General features: G+C 40.9%; 1 protein-coding gene across 3 annotated transcripts in view; it reads left to right on the forward strand.

The window, feature by feature from the left end:
• The window catches only part of tspan4a (tetraspanin 4a), a 146,704-nt gene that overhangs the window by 19,536 nt on the left and 108,316 nt on the right, over window positions 1-18,852 (forward strand). For 2 of the 3 annotated variants that reach the window (XM_054614669.1, XM_054614670.1), the window contains exon 2: window positions 13,441-13,520. In XM_054614669.1, the coding sequence (XP_054470644.1) occupies window positions 13,458-13,520 (63 nt within the window). In that variant the 5' untranslated portion in view covers window positions 13,441-13,457. Of the gene's footprint in view, window positions 1-13,199; window positions 13,521-18,852 lie in introns of those variants that run through there. The other variant, XM_054614662.1, reaches the window with a different exon arrangement.

Here is an 18,852-nt window from a genome sequence, read left to right on the forward strand (position 1 = left end):
CTCTGAGAAAAGTGATGTTTTTTACTCAAGATGGACAAAAAGGTGGTCACCTTCTCTAATAATTTCTCAATCTGAATATAGAACTTGTCAGGTCAGATGATCCAATTTCACTACAGACCACATGTGAACAACAAACAACACTTTGTCTCCTCTATTTTGCTATTTAACTTTTTGTGTTTTTTCTCCACAATGAGGATTAGACGTCATGATTCGGCTGCTTGTGTAACGTCACCATAGAAACACAAACAATCGAACAAACAGGTTTTTTTAAGCTTGTGCAGTTCAGGACCTTGATTCCAGCACCCCACAAAGAAAAACATTACCACAAATGGGATTCATTAAAACATTGCTTTTCTGGTGCTTCTCGTTGTGCTCAATCCATTTCAGCCTTGTGCGTTTTTTTAATAACAGCCGCAGTTGCAGAGGGGACCCTGCAGCACATGACAGAAAAGAATTGCATGCGTGACACATGACGTGATTGTAACGTTAGCAGACGTTAGCAGCTCGGCGCCTATGCAGGCTGTCAGGTTAGATGACAACACTGCTGGATGCCCTCGGGACTCCCGCTGCAGGCTCTACTGTATCTGTGTTTCCAACACTATCGACAGCCTCAGCAGAACACCGAGGGCCGAGGTCCTCGAGGAAAGATCTCCCACAAACACACATCCTAACACAAACACACACTCGTGCACTGACTGATACTTCTTGATCCGAGTTGTTTCATGTGTGCTCCGGGGGACTTTATCTCTGGTTATCTCCCTGGTGCTTTCTGTCTCCTGGATCAAGGAAGGTTCTGCGTGCACACATCCACCTTTCTGAACACACCTCTGATGAGATTACTCTCTCTGGGATTTCATTTCTGTGTTGTGTTGCACATATGTTTTGATGTGATACCCTCTTAATGCAGCGAATGAGGGCGGACATGATGCCTCCGTGTGTGTGTGTGTGTGTGTGTGTGTGTGTGTGTTTCTGTGTGTGGCCGACTGTAAAAAACGAAGCGGGGGATTTATTTGAAATGCAGCGCCTGTTTAATTCTATATACTCAAATTAAACAGTAAATTATTAGTGTCTCATACACACATTCGGATAAATGAAAATGCTCAATCTCTCCACATAAAGAAACTCATCGCATCTCATTACACTTTCAGAACCATTCAAAGATGAGAGCACGTCTGCTAATCAAAGATACTGATTAGTGAAAATACTTTCTGAATACCCGATGATTGGACATTCACGCACATGGTGGTTTTAAGCACTTAAAGAGTACGTGTACTAGCTCGTAGTATAATGAGTGACGCAAATGGGACGGTTCGGGTTCAGACATTTCATGCATTTCGGGTCTTAAAAGTGTTTTTCTTTTTTTTTTTTAAATCTAATTTAAAGCGTTTGATTTGATATTCGTCTCAGATTTAAAGACGTGTGTGTTAGTCGGGCCTCGCAAATCAGATTTGCGTGTGTGTGTGGCGTTGAAATGAGATTGATATAATTTCCTTTTTTGCTCCAAAACCATTTTGATACAGCGTTTGAGGAAACGCTTGTGAAGTAAGCATTTCAAAATTGTACAGTTTTCTCAGTTTTTATCGGTAAATAAGTTGGATAAGTTCTGTAAAATAGGGATTTTGTGTTGTGAATAGATGTTTTCTTCTTTTTATAAAGGAGTATAATCTTGGAGTGGGAGTCATGTACTGTATGCATAACAACTACCCGTCTCGAGTCCACACAGTGGGGGTGGTCGTTCATGCATGTATGTTTTTACATAATGTGAGACGCGTGTTTGTGTCCATAACATGGATGTATTTACAGAAACCCCCCGCTGCTTCCTCTCCACCCACAGGGGATATTTTCTCCTTCATGTCCATAAATACCAGTCCACACAGAGAAGCATATTCATCTCTTATTGGGCCCTGTTTGACTGGCAAGCGGGGTAATAACCTTCCAGCTCGGAGGGATTAGCGGCGGAATGCAAATGTCAGATGTGACACGTACTGTATGCATGCATCATGTTTGCAGGTTACTGGTTTTTTCTTCTTCTCTGGCTGCTCAGAGGTGTGCAGAGAAAAGATCAGGAATCGGCCGTGAAAGTGGCTGACACCCGGAATAAAAAGAAATGCCTGATGAATTGACAGAGATATATGAATGAAGATAGATGGAGATATTAATAGGTGGGAATTGCCGTTCTGTGCTTGGTTTGAAAGATTTCCCCAGACACGTCGGCAGTCAGAGGCTGACAAATGCTGCACCTGGATGCAATTTCCTCGTCAATTTGTGGAAGTGAAAGAAAAAACATGATTGAGTCAGAGATACCGGTTGTTCAATCGGCCATCGGTTACTATGTCGCATGGGCCGGACTAATGAGAGAGCCGCAAGGTGTAAATAATGGAAGTCATCTGCAGTTTTATCTTCTTAACAGCCTGGATGTGTTAATCAGCCTGCCACCATTATTCACACACAGAGTGACATATTAATGTATTATCCATTAACCCAGCCTACTCTCATCAAATGCCGTATGAATGATAATTTGTTAGTCATTTAACGTGCAATTACAAAGCCATTCTTGTTTTTTGAGTGTTATTTTTTACGCTATTCAGGAGGGAAGGTGGATGGGTCAAACAAAAAAAGACTTGTGTTTGTGTTCCAAGGTGTTGATGTAACGTTAGTGATGTTTGTGCCTTGTTTTACATCAGTTAACGTACTTATTTTAAGCCCTACCGTGATGTTTTCCCTCAACCTCAAGTGGTTTTGTTTCCTTAACCTAACTGCTGCCATGTCAGAGTAACAGCTTTGGGAAGAATCTGACGCCAAAAAAGCCTAAAATGCGTAATTACGCACATATTTATATGCTCTTACATGAGATCAGGTGGATTAACCTGGTACGTCAACCTCCGTTTCCAAAAAGTGAAACCGAGCTAAAGTGCCTTAAACTTGCATTCTTCCTAATGGCCAGCAGGGGGCTGCAAGTATTGTTTTGTTACAGCTGTTTCTCTTTGTTGATGCAGCTGTTGTTTCTCACATTTTGTTGTGATTTTCTGCTCTACTGGCAAATTAAAATCTTGTTAAAAAGTTTTTTTCTGACAGCAGCAGCACTTTGGTCACAGATGATTTGACCTCTTTGGAGCGATTTTGTGAACCATGCTGCTGATTACCAAACCTCTAAATGCTGCTCCTTAGTACTATCTTGATTAACTGATTGAGCTACATTTTTTTGATAGTGATTCAAAATTAAAGTCAAAGCCTGGTTAACAGTGTTTGTCTGCCTCCCGTAGTCTTACTAAGTACTCTGCATGCATATAATGTATTCATATTTAAAAAAAAGAAAAAGAAACAGTATATTTAATTGCTGTTTTTATTAATATTATCAGTATTATTGTAGAAATAGTAGTAGTATTGTCTTTATTAAAATAATAATAATATTAATAATAACAATAAATAAATAAATAATCTTTATATGTATAAAACAATTCATGCATACAATGTATATATATATATTACCAACAATAATGTTAATAATAATAACAACAATTATTATTATTACTATTGTTATTCTTATAATTATATAAATAGTAGTATTTGTGTTATGATGATAGTAGTAATAATAATGATAATAATAATTATTATTATTATCATTATTATGTAGCATCATTTCTGCATACAATGCAACCAAAAGTGTATAAAGATAATAAAAACAAGGAAAATCTTTTTTTAATTAAAAAATGTAATCAGGAAAAAAACATTTCAGGAGAAAGTAATGGTAGAAAAATGTGTCTATGTTCAAACATGTCAACACCTTAAGAGCCTCTGAGGCTGCTTCCACAGGCTCAGGTTTCTGTTCTTAATATTTCATAGCAGGCATGTTTGTATTGTAATCACAAGTTGACAGGCCTTCTTTAAATATGCATGGAAATTATGCTCATGTAAGGTCTTTATTGAGGATCGTTCATTGTTACTCCTGTTGTCTCCTTTGAGAACACGAGGAGACACATATCTGCTGTTAACAACTTTAAGCCCAATTAGTTTTCTTTCTGTGGAGGAAGCCTGTGGTATACATTTTTTTTTTATAAATAATTAAAGTTCAATTTCCTCAGCTCACCTTCCCCGAATGATGGGTAATTTACCTTCAGGCTGTCAGCACTAAAACAAGTAAAAGGTGCTTGTTTATCCTTTTTTTTAACCATGGACTGTTTTCAAGAAGATCTATTGGTTGCTGGTCTGCCGTTTTGAAGCCTCGAGTTCGACATTTTGGCCGTCGGCATCGCGTAATTATTATCTTTTTTTTGGGCTAAGGTTACGCTTTGACCTCGAGGTGAGCACATTGCTTGATGCGCAAGCATTACATGCCCTTTGGGAAATGAACGCTGGTCTCCTGGTTGCAAGTCCTGAGTTTGTCTGACCCTCATCCACCTCCACTCCGTCACACCATTAGTGCCCTCATTCAGTAACATATACTTGCAGTCAGAACAGACTTCATGGGGTACAAATGAAACGCAAAAAGCAAGAAAGGTATTTTCATTGCGCGCAAAATGACCCACAAACTGTCCTTAAATTCATTAAACCCATTGGTGAGAGCAGGCTGGTACTTTTGCAATCTTTTCTCATCTTTTGCAATGATGCCAAGAAGAGCAATGGGATTCATAATAACGAGTTGGTTTGGTTTTTCAGCCGTCGCCATCTTGTTTTTTTGCAACCAGAATTGACACGAATTGTGGAGCTAAGCTAACCAAACTAAGTAAGACAGTTTAAGGCGACTAAAATGTTACAATTAACCTTCAAACACTGTGAAAGAGTTACAGTTGTAAAACAAAAACACTGACAACTCCCAGACCGGACAACAACGTGGTAGCGACCTGTCAATCAAAAGGTAGCCCCGCCCTAAAGCATCCCCTGCTTTATGGTCTGTTTGACTCTAAATGGAGCATCATTTACTAAATGAACATCATGCTGTATTGAAGAAGACTTGAAACTAGAGATTGAGACCATAAACTCATGTTTACAATGTTTACTGAGGGAATAAATCAAGAGAGAAGTAGAGTCATTTTCTCATAGACTTCTATACAACCAGAGGAGTCGCCCCCTGATGGACACTAGAGAGAATGCAAGTTTTAAGACACTTCAGCATTGGCTTCCCTTTTCAGAACCGGAGGTTGCCGTCTGATTGAAGCCAACAGCTGTACTATTTCCTTTGCCTTGATACACACTTGTCTTCATTTTCTTCTTCTACACAATAAAGAAGCGTAGGTAGGCGTGGATCCATTCTTTTTTCTGCCGCCCACATCTCATCTCTTTGCATGTGCAGCGTATCTGTTTGGCTCTGAGCGTGGGGTAAAGCCTAATTACATTTCACCGTGTTGTGTCGCACAACTGCAGACATCACTTGGCTCATGCACACAAACACATGCTGGATGAACAATAGGTTGGCTCACATGCTTTCACGGTTACTTAATTGTTTTGTGTCCACTGGTGTTAAAATCCCCTTGTTGAATTCATATATTAATTAAATCTCTTAGTTAACAGCTTTAATTAATGCTTAATCATAACGTACAAAAGGCATTAAGTCACCACATGCAGTCACACTAATGATGACCTAGGTGTGACTCATTTATTTTTCAATCTCAGGCTTTGTGGATTTCTATTATTCATTAATGACGCTTAATGTGTGGATCTAAGAAGACCAACATGTTTCAATTAACTTTATGAAGTGAAAACACTGTGAAAGGGTTAGAGTTGTAAGACAAAAACACTGACAGCCACGTGGAAGAGACCTGTCAATCACAGTAGCCCCGCCCTAAAGCATACTCCGCTTTATGGTCTGTTTGACTCTAAATGGAGCATCATTTACTAAATGAACATCATGCTGTATTGAAGAAGACTTGAAACTAGAGATTGAGACCATAAACTCATGTTTCATTCATATATTCATATATTAATTAAATCTCTTAGTTAACAGCTTTAATTAATGCTTAATCATAACGTACAAAAGGCATTAAGTCACCACATGCAGTCACACTAATGATGACCTAGGTGTGACTCATTTATTTTTCAATCTCAGGCTTTGTGGATTTCTATTATTCATTAATGACGCTTAATGTGTGAGTTTATTCTTTTCAAAATTCATGTATAATTTACAATTTTAGCTGCTTGATAACAACGCCAGGTTGTAGTTGTACATTGTTACCCTGTGAGTGATATAAGTGCAGTCTGACCTGAAGAGCAGTCTGAATCTCAATCTAAACTAAAATGTCAGTCTGTGAATCAGTTCATTGGACCAAAACCCAAATATATCAACTTTTAGGTCAAATTGCCATGACATTTGATACAGACATTTATGATTACAGTGGTGGAAGAAGTATTCAGATAATTTAGTAAAAAAATACTCCTCTTAAAGTAAATCAAAATTTTACTTAAAGCTCCTAAATAGAAATCGACCAATAGAATTTGGTGGACGTATCATCTGATTTCTCCAGATTCCGACCCGGTGGCACCGATAACGAGCTTTAAGAATAACCATATAGAAACAGACAATCTTCTCTCTGATGGTCTCGTTTACTTATAAAGGCCATATAGAGGCATCGTGATTATAACTTAGGAATTAAAAAATCCTCAAAGTAACTCTAAGTAAAGGAAAACCAGCCCACTCTCACCATTTCAGGACAATTTGTTATTAATATTGCGTGCAATAAGAACACATGTCTGGCTTTTTGCATATCATTTGTACGTCATGAAGTCTATTGTGACTGCAAGAAGATGCTACTACTTCTGTAAAAAGAGAGAGGACACTTATGGTGTGAGGGAGAGGAGATAAATAGGTCAAACAAACTCATGACTTGCACCAAGGAGACCAGGGTTCATGTCCCAAGGTGTGCATGCTATGCTTGTGCAGCCAGTCTATCACTATGCCAGCAGTACTCAGCACAATATATCTGTGAAGCTTGCAAAGTTTAATTTTCCTTCAGGTAAACTCAGTGGAGGTCACACAGCAGTGAATACACCACATTCAGGTTACAAGGTTCATTTGCTGTTCTTACACAACAGGGTTTCACAACGAAATGTATTTCGTAATCACATTTTTGCCACAAAAAATACACACAGGACAAACAAAACTTCATTATATGGTGGAGGATGAATTCAGGAGTCTCACAGCCTGAGGATACGCTTTTCTTTTCTGTTCTGTTGTCACTGTGCATCAACATTATATCTAAATATTTCGAGGTTTTATAATATTTGACAGGCAAAAAGATTGTAACTCGAAGCCTTTGCTTTATAATTCCATTGTGTTTTGAAGAGACTGACAGCCTCACAATAGATTTCATATGCTGTTATTCCAAAACAATTCTATTTTATAATGATTTTATTATATTACCTTTTTCACGAGAATCCTTTACTTCATTTATTTAGTGTTTTATTTGGTTTTTTCTTTCATTATTAATTCTGCAATGCTGGTTTATGTCTATACAAAACACTTTGTTGGTGTCTTGATTCATCTTTCTTTCGTTTTATTGTGCATAAATCTCAATTTTGTCAGCGATGCGACTCTTAAATCCCTCACGAGTCAGCTCGGTTGAGTAAAACATGTTTATTTCCCATCAGAGCTGTTGATATTCATCTTCATGGCTCTGATTTCTCACTGATAGTTGGCGTCATGCTGTTGTGAAAATGTGCTTTCACTCGGCTTATGTGCCTCACACGAAGCTGTGTTTTTGGAAAGTGGCATCTTGACGGCAACTCTGCCTGGCAAATTATCAAACACTAGTACCGCTAAAAGATTTTGTGCAAACTTACAGTAAAACAACTCTTTCAGGTGGTTTGGGAGAGTTTTAAGGTGCAGTTTATTATCATTTATGCCAGGAGATTATGATATTATGCTGCGTGTGTGTGTTTGAATTAGTTTGTGTGTGCATCTATGTGTCTGTCCATGGCTAATTTTGCATTCTGCTGCTGCAAACTGCATAATACTTTGGGTGTCTAGTTATGGCTGCATGCTCAAGTACTTCTCTCTTTTGGACAATGTTTTTGGCTATGAGCTAACAGCTAACAGAACTACCAGTACACAAGCAGCCAAGTTGCCGCTGCTAACAGCTAACAGAAATACACACAAATCTGGCTGCGGCCAAAAACTGTTATTCCGTGGGTTTTTAATCGGTCATCAACCTCATGCTTACACACTTATCTTTGAAAAAAATACACTTGAAGCCTAAATAAATGCTTCGTGTGATGGTTACTCTTGTGCCATTAGGGGGCGACTCCTCTGGTTGTATAGAAGTCTATGAGAAAATGACTCTACTTCTCTCTTGATTTATTCCCTCAGTAAACATTGTAAACATGAGTTTATGGTCTCAATCTCTAGTTTCAAGTCTTCTTCAATACAGCATGATGTTCATTTAGTAAATTATGCTCCATTTAGAGTCAAATATAGACCAGACCGACTACTATTACTGAGCTTGTTTAGTTTGATATTCTGGTCAGTAGAGGAAACCATAAAGTGCATCTTTGGATTGGCGGGAAAAACAACACTGAATGAAAATGCTACCGATGCTTCCAGCACATAGGAATTCTTACTTGTTGAGGGAAAGGTTAAAAGAGCTGGCAGCCAAAAAGCGAAATATACAAAAGACAATTGGATGATCTGCGTAAGAAATAAAACCCCAAATATATGGTTATAATAGTCATCCACATATATAGAGATCAATTCGACCCGTATAGACGTGATCACTATGTGGTTTCAACTGTTATATCAATATCACTATAAGAAACATTAATTTGAGACGTTGCAAAACAAAAAGCTCGAGATAAGAAGTTTTTGCCTTCTGCATACCTGTAAACATCATGCATAGACATAACAGATGTTTTGATGCATCGGGACGACCTAACCATTGATTTACAGCCTCCTAATCACGTCCAAGGAGAGAAATCACTGGTTGCCCTGAAACAGTAAAGTCTGATCATTTTCACTTGCCCAAAATAGCATCACATTAAAAACATGAACTGAAATGATTGCAGTTGCATAAGCGGAAAAATCTACCAGGCAAACAGCTCTAAATCATTTGCCAGTGTTGTGGAGAAGCCATTGTCGTACGCTCACAATGCCGCTCTGTGCCGACGCCGTTATCCTCGTAGCCTGTTTTTTGTCATTTAGTGGAGATATTCATAGGAGGCTCATATTGCAGCTTTAAACAAAAAGGAAAGCCAGCCAGGCTCCGGTTTATGAGACCAGAGAGCAGCGCAGCGCACTTTATGTATCTGACTGAGCACGTCAGTCCATTTACATCCCCCTTTACATCAGAAGTACTTTAATATGAGGCCAATAAAACCTTCGTTCTTAACAAGATGATGTCTTTCATCATGTTGTGGATCATGTTTCCTTCCTGCAGCAAACCCACCCTTTTTTTATATGGCTTTCTGTATATTTGTGCAGGCTGAGGACATCAAAGCTGTCACCACCCGCAGGGCGCCACTTTACGCTTACTGTGTGTGTGTGTGTGTGTGTGTGTGTGTGTGTGTGTGTGTGTGTGTGTGTGTGTGTGTGTGTGTGTGTGTGTGTGTGTGATTCAGTGGTAGAGATGCGCTGTGTGTGGCGGTGGATGTGTCAGGTTTTTGGGGATTACATTAATGATTAGCAGGAAGGTGTTTTGCTCCATGTTAATGCCATTTAATGAGCCTCCTGCTTCATTCATCAGTTCAGACTGTATGTTTCATGAACATGATGGTAGATCGCACCGATTACCGGCATGTAATGGACATATAAGTGGAATAAACCACATGGTATGAATATGTGTATGTATGTATCGGGATTCAACAATATGCATTATGTATGAAAAGGCATGCTCCGTATGAGGGGAGAAAATATGTTTGTAGAGGAAACAGCTGTTCTTTGTGAAACCTTTATTGCTTTAATTGCAGCTACAGACACTTTGCTGGAACGTGGATCAGATGTAACATGTGATATAAAGCATCTGGGCGGAAACATGGAAATAAAAAAAAAAGATAAAAAGATAATAAATGCTTTAACAATTAGCTGAGGTTGAAAAGTTGGTTTAATAAAGCTCAAAGCCAAATGAGACAAAGTGCAATCGAAAAAAAATAAAGCTTGACTTATATGAAGATTCACTGTAGAGATGAGTGGCAGCCCAGGACGTCACATTTGTGTGGAGCGATGAAGAGACGTTAACGTTTCTCATATTACTTCATGAAACAAACTTAAATATCATATTCATAACACGCTTTACATAATGACACCTGACTGGAAAATGAATCTGTATAATGAAAGTGGATGAAAACACATTAATTGACATGATCTTTTGGTTTATTTGGTTTAAATTTGTGGTCCATTTCGATGGACACCTAGTTTATAAAACCATGCTATTTGCTAGTTTATGGTGGCGTTAACTCATAGGCTAAGTTCTTTTTGCTAATTAACCTCAAAAACTGTATAGATGTCGTGACGTCCCCAATTGGTTTGCGGACTTTTTTGAAGCCTTGAGTTCAGGGTTTTGTCCGTCGCCATCTTGGTTTTTTGCAACCAGAAGTGACACAATAGGGTGGATCTAAGAAGACCAACATGTTACAATTAACTTTATGAAGTGAAAACACTGTGAAAGGGTTAGAGTTGTAAGACAAAAACACTGACAGCCACGTGGAAGAGACCTGTCAATCACAGTAGCCCCGCCCTAAAGCATACTCTGCTTTATGGTCTGTTTGACTCTAAATGGAGCATCATTTACTAAATGAACATCATGCTGTATTGAAGAAGACTTGAAACTAGAGATTGAGACCATAAACTCATGTTTACAATGTTTACTGAGGGAATAAATCAAGAGAGAAGTAGAGTCATTTTCTCATAGACTTCTATACAACCAGAGGAGTCGCCCCCTGGTGGACATTAGAGAGAATGCAAGATTAAGGCATTTTAGCATTGGCTTTACTTTTCAAAGCCGCAAGTTGCCACTGATTTTAAGCTCAACCATGATTATTTTATACTAAACCAAACTAAGTGTATTTTGCTGCTTAAACCTAAGCAAATAGTTTTGTTCGGATTCCCACCGTTATTTACGTGTCATAGTTTGACGTGCTGGGCTACTCAGCGTGTTAGAAAGTGACGCCAAAGGGTTCTGACTGAGTGTCAGTATGTGATGAGTTGGTCATGCGTGCTATTTCCAACCATGTCAGTCAGTCAGTCTGTCACATTCACTCTCTTAGGCTTCTTCCTCCGCAGTCTGACAAAAACACATGCAGCCGACAAAAACAGAAATCCATTAAATACTTGACGCCTCCATGAACAAACTCAGAACCTCTGCAGCCCAGAAACCTCCCCGTGGACTCAGAAATCCACTGACCCCAGGTGACCACCAGGTTGAGGAGAGCAGGCGTTCAATTGTTTGTCAGAATGTCGGCAGCAGTGTGCGCTTCCTGAAAACAGTGACACACTTTTGAGTCGAGTTGTTTTAAGTGCGCCATCATGGATGCAGCATGACCCAAGTCCAGGTCCACAGGGAGAGAGAAACATGACTGAAGCCGAGTGTGGAGAGAGCAGCCTGGGTTGTGCACAAGAACAACCTCTGCATGTGGAATGAGGCAGGAGGAGGAGGATGAAGAGGAGGAGGAGGAGGAGGAGGAGGATGGAGCACCAGTGCAGCAGACTTCTGGTATTTTAACATCACACCAGGTCCTGTGTGTTGCATGTACATCCATGTGTGTGTGTGTGTGTGTGAATGTTATTTGGTTAAATGTGCATGAGGGAGGATGGGAGTCGCAAGACCCTGATTGGCTGTTTCTCCCTCATGAGGGTGTGGTCAGAATATGAATGACTGCTCCTGCCTTTTTTCAGGTTTAGCGAGGAGGGATGGAGTGTTTGAGAAAGGGAGAGCATCGGCGCTTGTGAGGAAAAAGAAAAGGGGGAGGAGGGAGGAGAGAGCAAAAGAGAGAGAGAGAGAGAGAAGAGGAGAGGAGAGGAGAGGAGAGGAGAGGGGAGGGAGATCCAGGCAGAGACACCGGACTACCTCTCAAACACTGCAGTCTTTTCTTTTTACGCTTCTCCGAGGAAACTGAGGCGCTCATCCTTCTTCTCTCTCCTCTTCGTGCCATGACCCCTGTGGACACCTTGCTCTCATTGCCCACTTAAGAGAAGAGGGAGGAGATAAAATAACTGGTAGTGGAGGACTGGAGGGAGAGAGAGAGGAGTGGGAGAGGGGGTTGGAGGAGGGAGGACGCACACTTTGCCTCGCTGATGAGGAGAGTCTGGGAATGAATGAACCGCCGACAGCGCAGAGAGGAGAGTGAGGAGGAGGAGAATTGCTGGATGTGTGAGGAAGAGTAACCTCTAGATACTTTTAGGAGACAAAAAGGACAAGTTGGAGGCAGACACAAGAGCAGAAAGAGGGAGAGATTAAAGAAGCCAAAGTATGGTCCTCTGACGCGCCTTATTCATCCTTTCATCCATCATCTTTTCTACCTTCTTCACACATCCATAACACCCATCTTTCTCTCTCATTTCCTATTTTCTATGCATGTCAGCTAAAAAAAAAAAAAAAAAAAAAAAAAAAAAAAGGCAGCTTCAAAAAACCTGCATGCCCAAAAACACTCACACTGCGATGCGCAAAGCTTTCCATGCGCACTGGATGTGCCATTGAGGAGTGCAGGAGTTGATTGGCTGGATCAGGGGTGCCATTAGAGAGAGAGAGAGAGAGAGAGAGAGAGAGAGAGAGAGAGAGAGAGAGAGAGTACCTGCTCAGGAGTCTCTCATGAGAACCAGGTAGGGAGGTTTTTTTCTGGGTCGTTTTTCCTCTTTTTGGCACCGACGCACCGAGGATCTGGAGAGGTCGTTGTGCCAGATTGAACCTGCAGAGAACAGGTTATCTCACCTGAGTGATTCCTGAGAGGGATGTGCAGATGTGTGTGTGTGTGTGTTGGGATTATGTCCTAAACACACGGAATTACGCACAGTGTTGCAGCAGGATTATGGCACAAAATCCCCTTCTGAATAGAGTGGAATTGTAGGATTAAAGAGAGGACGTGAATGGACGCACAGATTAAATCAGATCAGGTCTGATCACACCTTTAGAGGGGGGTTAAATCAGCCTCTCCAGGGGTTTGATAGGGGTTTGTAACTATTTGTGTGTCAAACTGGAGAAAAACATCTCCAAAGTCCATCCATCACTCAGTGGAATAACTTCTGGTCCCAAGACTCTCCAAAGGCTCCTCCGGCGTCCACAATGAGACGCTCCAGCACGGATGAGACCCCGTACAGGCGCAGTCCATCCCTGGACAGCAAGCCCGACTCCCCGCCGTTCACCTCCGGGTTCCACCGGTTCAGCGGGGAGTTCGAGTACAAGCGGCCGCCGTTCGCGTTCGGCTTCCACACGACCAAAGGGCCGCAGACATCCAAGGGGCGTTACGCACAGGGGAAGAAGTATGTGGTGTTTTACCTGGACCTCTCCTTCATCTTCCTCCTAGAACTGCGGCGCTGCAGGATGGCAGAGGGTTGCATGATGGCCCTGCGATACGGAATGGTCTTCTTCAACCTCCTCTTCTGGGTGAGTCCTGTATTATTGTTATTTTACAGTGACATGTTATTGTATTTCATGTTCCTTTCAGTCTTGCCACATTTCACATTTGTATTAACAGCTGTTAACACAAGACTCAGTCTAGTATTCAAGTATTTAGAACAACAAAGACATTTTGGATTCTTTTGAGTGATTGGTTCTAGTATTTTTTCAATGTATTGTAGGATGTGTTCAAATTCATTCATTCGTTACTTCCTCTTAACTTTCCAGTTAAAGTGTGTTAGAGGTTACTAGAAAACCGATCATACACTCTACTCTTTCCTTCCAGTAAAAAGGGATAGTTTTCAAAATGTGTGTGCAAGTTTTGAAAAGGTGTTTGTTTGACTTTTGCATCATTTTTTTTCCTCTCCTAAATCTTCTTTGGAGGGAGCTCTGGTATGTGCAGCCAGAGCAATGTGAGTGGAGTGAGCAGGGTTATGGATGGGGTGAGAAAGAGACAGGTCATGCATTTAGATCATGTGTAACAAAGCCCTCTGTGTGGGTGAGTCCAGGCTTTTTCTGTTCCCTGTACAGTACTCCCAAGCGTGGGTGTACGCTGCTTTGTTTTTCTGTGTTAAGCTTCCTCCTATTTGGAGCTTGGGTTGTGTGTAGACTCCTTAATCACAACGCTGGGATTCTTCACCTTCCTCTGCCTCCTCCTCCTCCTCCTCCTCCTCCTCCTCCTCCTCCTCCTTATCATCCCTGCATGGCAGCGCTTTCTCATCCCATCATTGCTGTCAGTCCTCTCTATCTGGATGATGGGATCTGTTTGCCGATGGGACGATTCAGCCGCGGTTTCTTGTCTTTCTCTGTCAATCCCACTCCGGTAGCCTCCACACAAACAGATAGCTTTCATTTCCAGCGTGAAGAACCTGTCATGTCCACAGCTCAGCTTCACATTTCAAGATCTCGTTCTCGGCTTCATATGCGTTTCTTTTTTTTTTACTGCAATCTGTTGCAACTTCACAGAGTTTTTGGATGGGTGGTTTACCTTGCCTGGCTGGGATTACTTTGATTTGTCATACTTTTGTTCTTATTGGTAATGGAATGAGAGGAGGGCCTTGAACGCTGAAATGCAATCTCCCTCGGGGAACGAGTGACCTCTTCAACTCTTCATCTTCTCTCTGCTATAAAGCACTGTCAAAGAGGGGTCGCAGCGGTTGTTATTTGCACACTCTCTTGGGTGTGTGTGTGTGTGTGGCCTGGGAGGTATAATGACCACATGACCACGACGGGCTTCGCCTCCTGAGAAGCCAATCGTGTTATGATCCTCCAGGTGAGAACAGAGTAGCTCTTATATAAAAACAAGTCTTTATATCAGCTAACGGCGAATGTCAGACCTCAGTTTCAAGAGCAATTTACAAGCTGTAACACGTCGAGGGGTTCGTTCACATCCAGTTTTCTCTGCATGTCATTCAAAATGTAGACTTTTAAGAGGGTGACTTCAAAGGTTTTCAATGTGACCTCAATATTCTGTAGACAGTAGAGTAGATGTGATCTCAGGTCAGACCGTCAATGCCGATTAAATGGTTTTATATTTGTGCCAAAAAAATAGGATCGGCGTGGATGAAGATTCATTTTTGAAGAGTTGAAATGACCCACATGTTTTCTTCACTTCTTATTAAACCTCCTTGACAACATTAACAAACACAAAGCAAACATTTTCACTCTCAACGCGTCAAATACCGACGTTACGCTAAAGTGCCCTCCTAGCGTCAGCCTTGGACTAAAGACTGACGAGACTAGCGACTCACGCTACTAGCAAAGGAGTCACGACTCACGGGGCTAACAACTCACATATCTATTGACTCAACGTGAGGGTCATGAGTCACATGACTAAGGGTTGACTAATAACTCAGATGACTAACGAGTCAAGTGACTAGCAAGTTTTGTGACTAGCCAGTGCTAACGACTCACATCACTTTCTAATCACGTGACTAGCGAGTGACTAATGACTTATGTTGATAGCCAGTGACTAACGACTCACCTGACTAAAGAGTGACTAAGGACTCACGTTACTATCGAGTCACCTGACTAGTAAGTAACTATCGATTTACGTGACTAGCCAGTGACTAACGACTCACCTGACTAGAGAATGACCATGGACTCACGTGACTAATGACTCACATTATTAACGAGTCCTCTGATTAGCGAGTGACTATCAAATCACGTGACTAGGGAGTGATAAACGACTCACCTTACTAGTGATTAACTAAAGAACAACCTGACGAGCGCGGGACTAACGACTCAGATGCATAATGACTCACATTACTAACGAGTCACCAGACTAGCGAGTGACTAACGACTCACCTGACTAATGACATATTTTTCTATCGAGTCAACTGACTAGCCAGTGACTAACGACTCACCTGACTAAAGAGTGACTAATGACTCACATTACTAACGAGTCCTGTGACTATCAACTCATGTGTCTAGGGAGTGATAAACGACTCCCATTACTAGTGATTAACTAAAGAACAACCTGACTAGCGAGTGGCTATCGACTCACTTTACTAACGAGCGTCTAATGACTCCTGTATGAAGACTCTACCGACTCACGAGACAACATTTTAACATTAACTTCTATTTACTAACACGAACAGCGACCTCCTGGACAAAACTCCTGTGTTGACCAGCCGTCGGTATTTGACACCTCTTTGTTCACATTCACATGTATACCTGGTCATGTGACTCTACTTCCTGAGCCACATGACCACTGACGCCATAGAAATAAGTTTCATTTTCCAGCTTTACTTTCACTTTTCTATGCAGCAGATGAACATCAGCAGGTGCTCTCACCAACGACTCTCGTCTCTATAGATTATTTATATGAGTGAGCTTTCCCCCGCCAGCTCAACTGCTTATAAATTCTCACATAGATTCTCAGGAGGGATCTCATATCAAATAAAGCTACAGTCATTTCTTTTTCATCATATACTTGATAATATCATGTAGAGTCATGTGAATAGAAACTTCTGCACTATGCTGCAGGATAAACAGGTGTTTTTATTAATTGGAAAGTTGACTGTTTGACTTTGACAGAAACAGATCTTGAGAACTTTATGTATACAAACTTCAGAGATGTGTCAGATGTGTCTCTGTCACCTTTTTTAATTGGAACATGAGAAGCGCGTCATTTTGAGGACTGCGTTGACAAAACAAGATTAATGCACGTATATATGTCACAAATTAGTCTGCAGGGGAAATCACTTGTTAAAGTATCGTTATTGCTGATATCCCCGCAATCAGAAAGAACAGTTGGGTCGGTGTAGCTTCTTCTGTTCAAACACCATCAAAGTGAAAGTATGAGCTCAGAGATAAAAAATGCATGTAACAGGATATCAAGATAGATAGTCAACATATGCCTGACAATAGGGGAAAATTGCCTTAATTGTCCCTCACAAATTCACCTTCCTTCTTCTGTTTCTATCGTAGAACTTAATTTGACATTTATGAGCGTTAAATGCCGGTATCCATTGCAAATTGATGTGTACTGCACTCTGATTGTGCAGTCTTTCGACAAGAGTCCAAGAAGTAAAGTGTCTTTCCAGAGGCAGTAACAACAACAAAAAAAAAGTAATTGTGAATTGGGGGGTTATAGTATCTGAAGTGACAGCTTTGGCTTGAATGACAATAAACCTCACACAGTAAAGTCCAAAGATAAAGACAGCATCATACTAGCCTGACAGGTGATAACAATAACTACATCATAGCATCAAGCGCTTCACAAAGAAGACATCGAACATATATAAATACGAGAGTCTCACCAATTACCACTAAGTAAGATATCACATACACAAGATTTGCAGTATCAACGAGATAATCAGGAGCATAATCAATGCAGTAAATGTACATGGATTAGTCATTTTATGGATAAGAAACCTTGCCCGTTATCAACGCCCTTAATTTCACACTCTTGTTGAAGAGATTGATTCCACCTGCTGCTTTAGGAGACGGTGTGACACATGTGACAGAAAGAAGAAGATCATACACGTCAGTCTGCACAAATGTAGGACAATATATAGAATATAAAAAAACACCGGCTGAAAATGTGGCTCTGAAAAATTTGGGTCGTGAACTGTGGTCAGCTTGAATTCACAGCACTAACACTGTATTGCAGCGATAACCCGGGGTCACGGAAAAAAATCAAAACGTCAATAGACATTTCTGGAACCGCTCTCCTGCGGCCTGATCTTCTCCTCTGCTGCCCATCTCAGTATTTTCAGTTTGCTACAAACAGCCACATTTTCGCCAGAATTCACAGCCTCCATTGCTTCTTTATCGCCTCACAACTATATTTGCTTAAATCAGATCACATTCAATCACATAATATCTGACGGAGTAGCATTAAAGTAGAAACGATGATGTTTTCACCTCAAAGATGGGTTTTTCGGTGTTGAAAGCAAACCTTCCTCGCTCTGTTGTCCTTCCGGTTTGGCGTCACGCAGCTCCCTCATGGAGGGAAGCAAACTGCCAATCAACGCTGCTGTGCTGCAGGAGGTGGAGGAGAACCACACTGACGTAGAGGAGGTGCTTTTTGTTAGAGGTGCTAAAGTAAGACCTGAGCAAGATGTAAACCTTCTTCTGGTGTGATTTCTTAATTAGACAGCTGTTGCATTTCGAGGCGTTGATGGTGGATACCTGAAACACTTAATGTATTTAACAGATATCTATAGTGATAGATTTACAGGAAGTCAAGCTAGATTTGACACCATTTCTCTGCAAGAATAAGGAAGTGTCTATTATCTGCTACCTCGGAAGGTTAAAAACCATCAAACTAGTGGGCAAAGAATAATTAAAGGAACAGTATAATATCAATAAGTAGGGCTATCCCATTAAGGATGAAGGAATCAAAGTCGACTAAGACCAAAACAACCAAAAAAGAAGGGGCAGCCCTATTAAAAAGTATGTTTTCTTTAGTGTTTAATCACCTGAATGTAAGAAACATAGTGTTTTGGTTACGTTAGAATGAGCTGTTTATCTCTACATTCAGAGCGAGTCCTCTTTCCGAAGTCGGCAACCATGTATCTATAGAGGTCATCAAATAAGCGGCTTTTTTCACGGCCTTCAACGTCTGACACCAACGCTCAAGACTCCCCTTAGGCATCTCTATCGGAAACATCAGGGTTTAGTACAATGTAAACCCATCTACAACACATACATGTTTTCTATACTTGTACTTAGTTTACGTACTTATAGTTTGCCCAACTTTGCAGGTTTTTTCACAAACCTACCTTACTGGTTTTTGTATGGTGTTACTGTAAAAGTGCAGTAGAAAGGAGTCGGAGAAAGCGTTGGCATGTGAGGAGTTGGGAGGAGAATG

This window comes from Anoplopoma fimbria, chromosome 2 (assembly GCF_027596085.1).
Source record: "Anoplopoma fimbria isolate UVic2021 breed Golden Eagle Sablefish chromosome 2, Afim_UVic_2022, whole genome shotgun sequence".
Lineage (NCBI taxonomy): Eukaryota > Metazoa > Chordata > Actinopteri > Perciformes > Anoplopomatidae > Anoplopoma > Anoplopoma fimbria.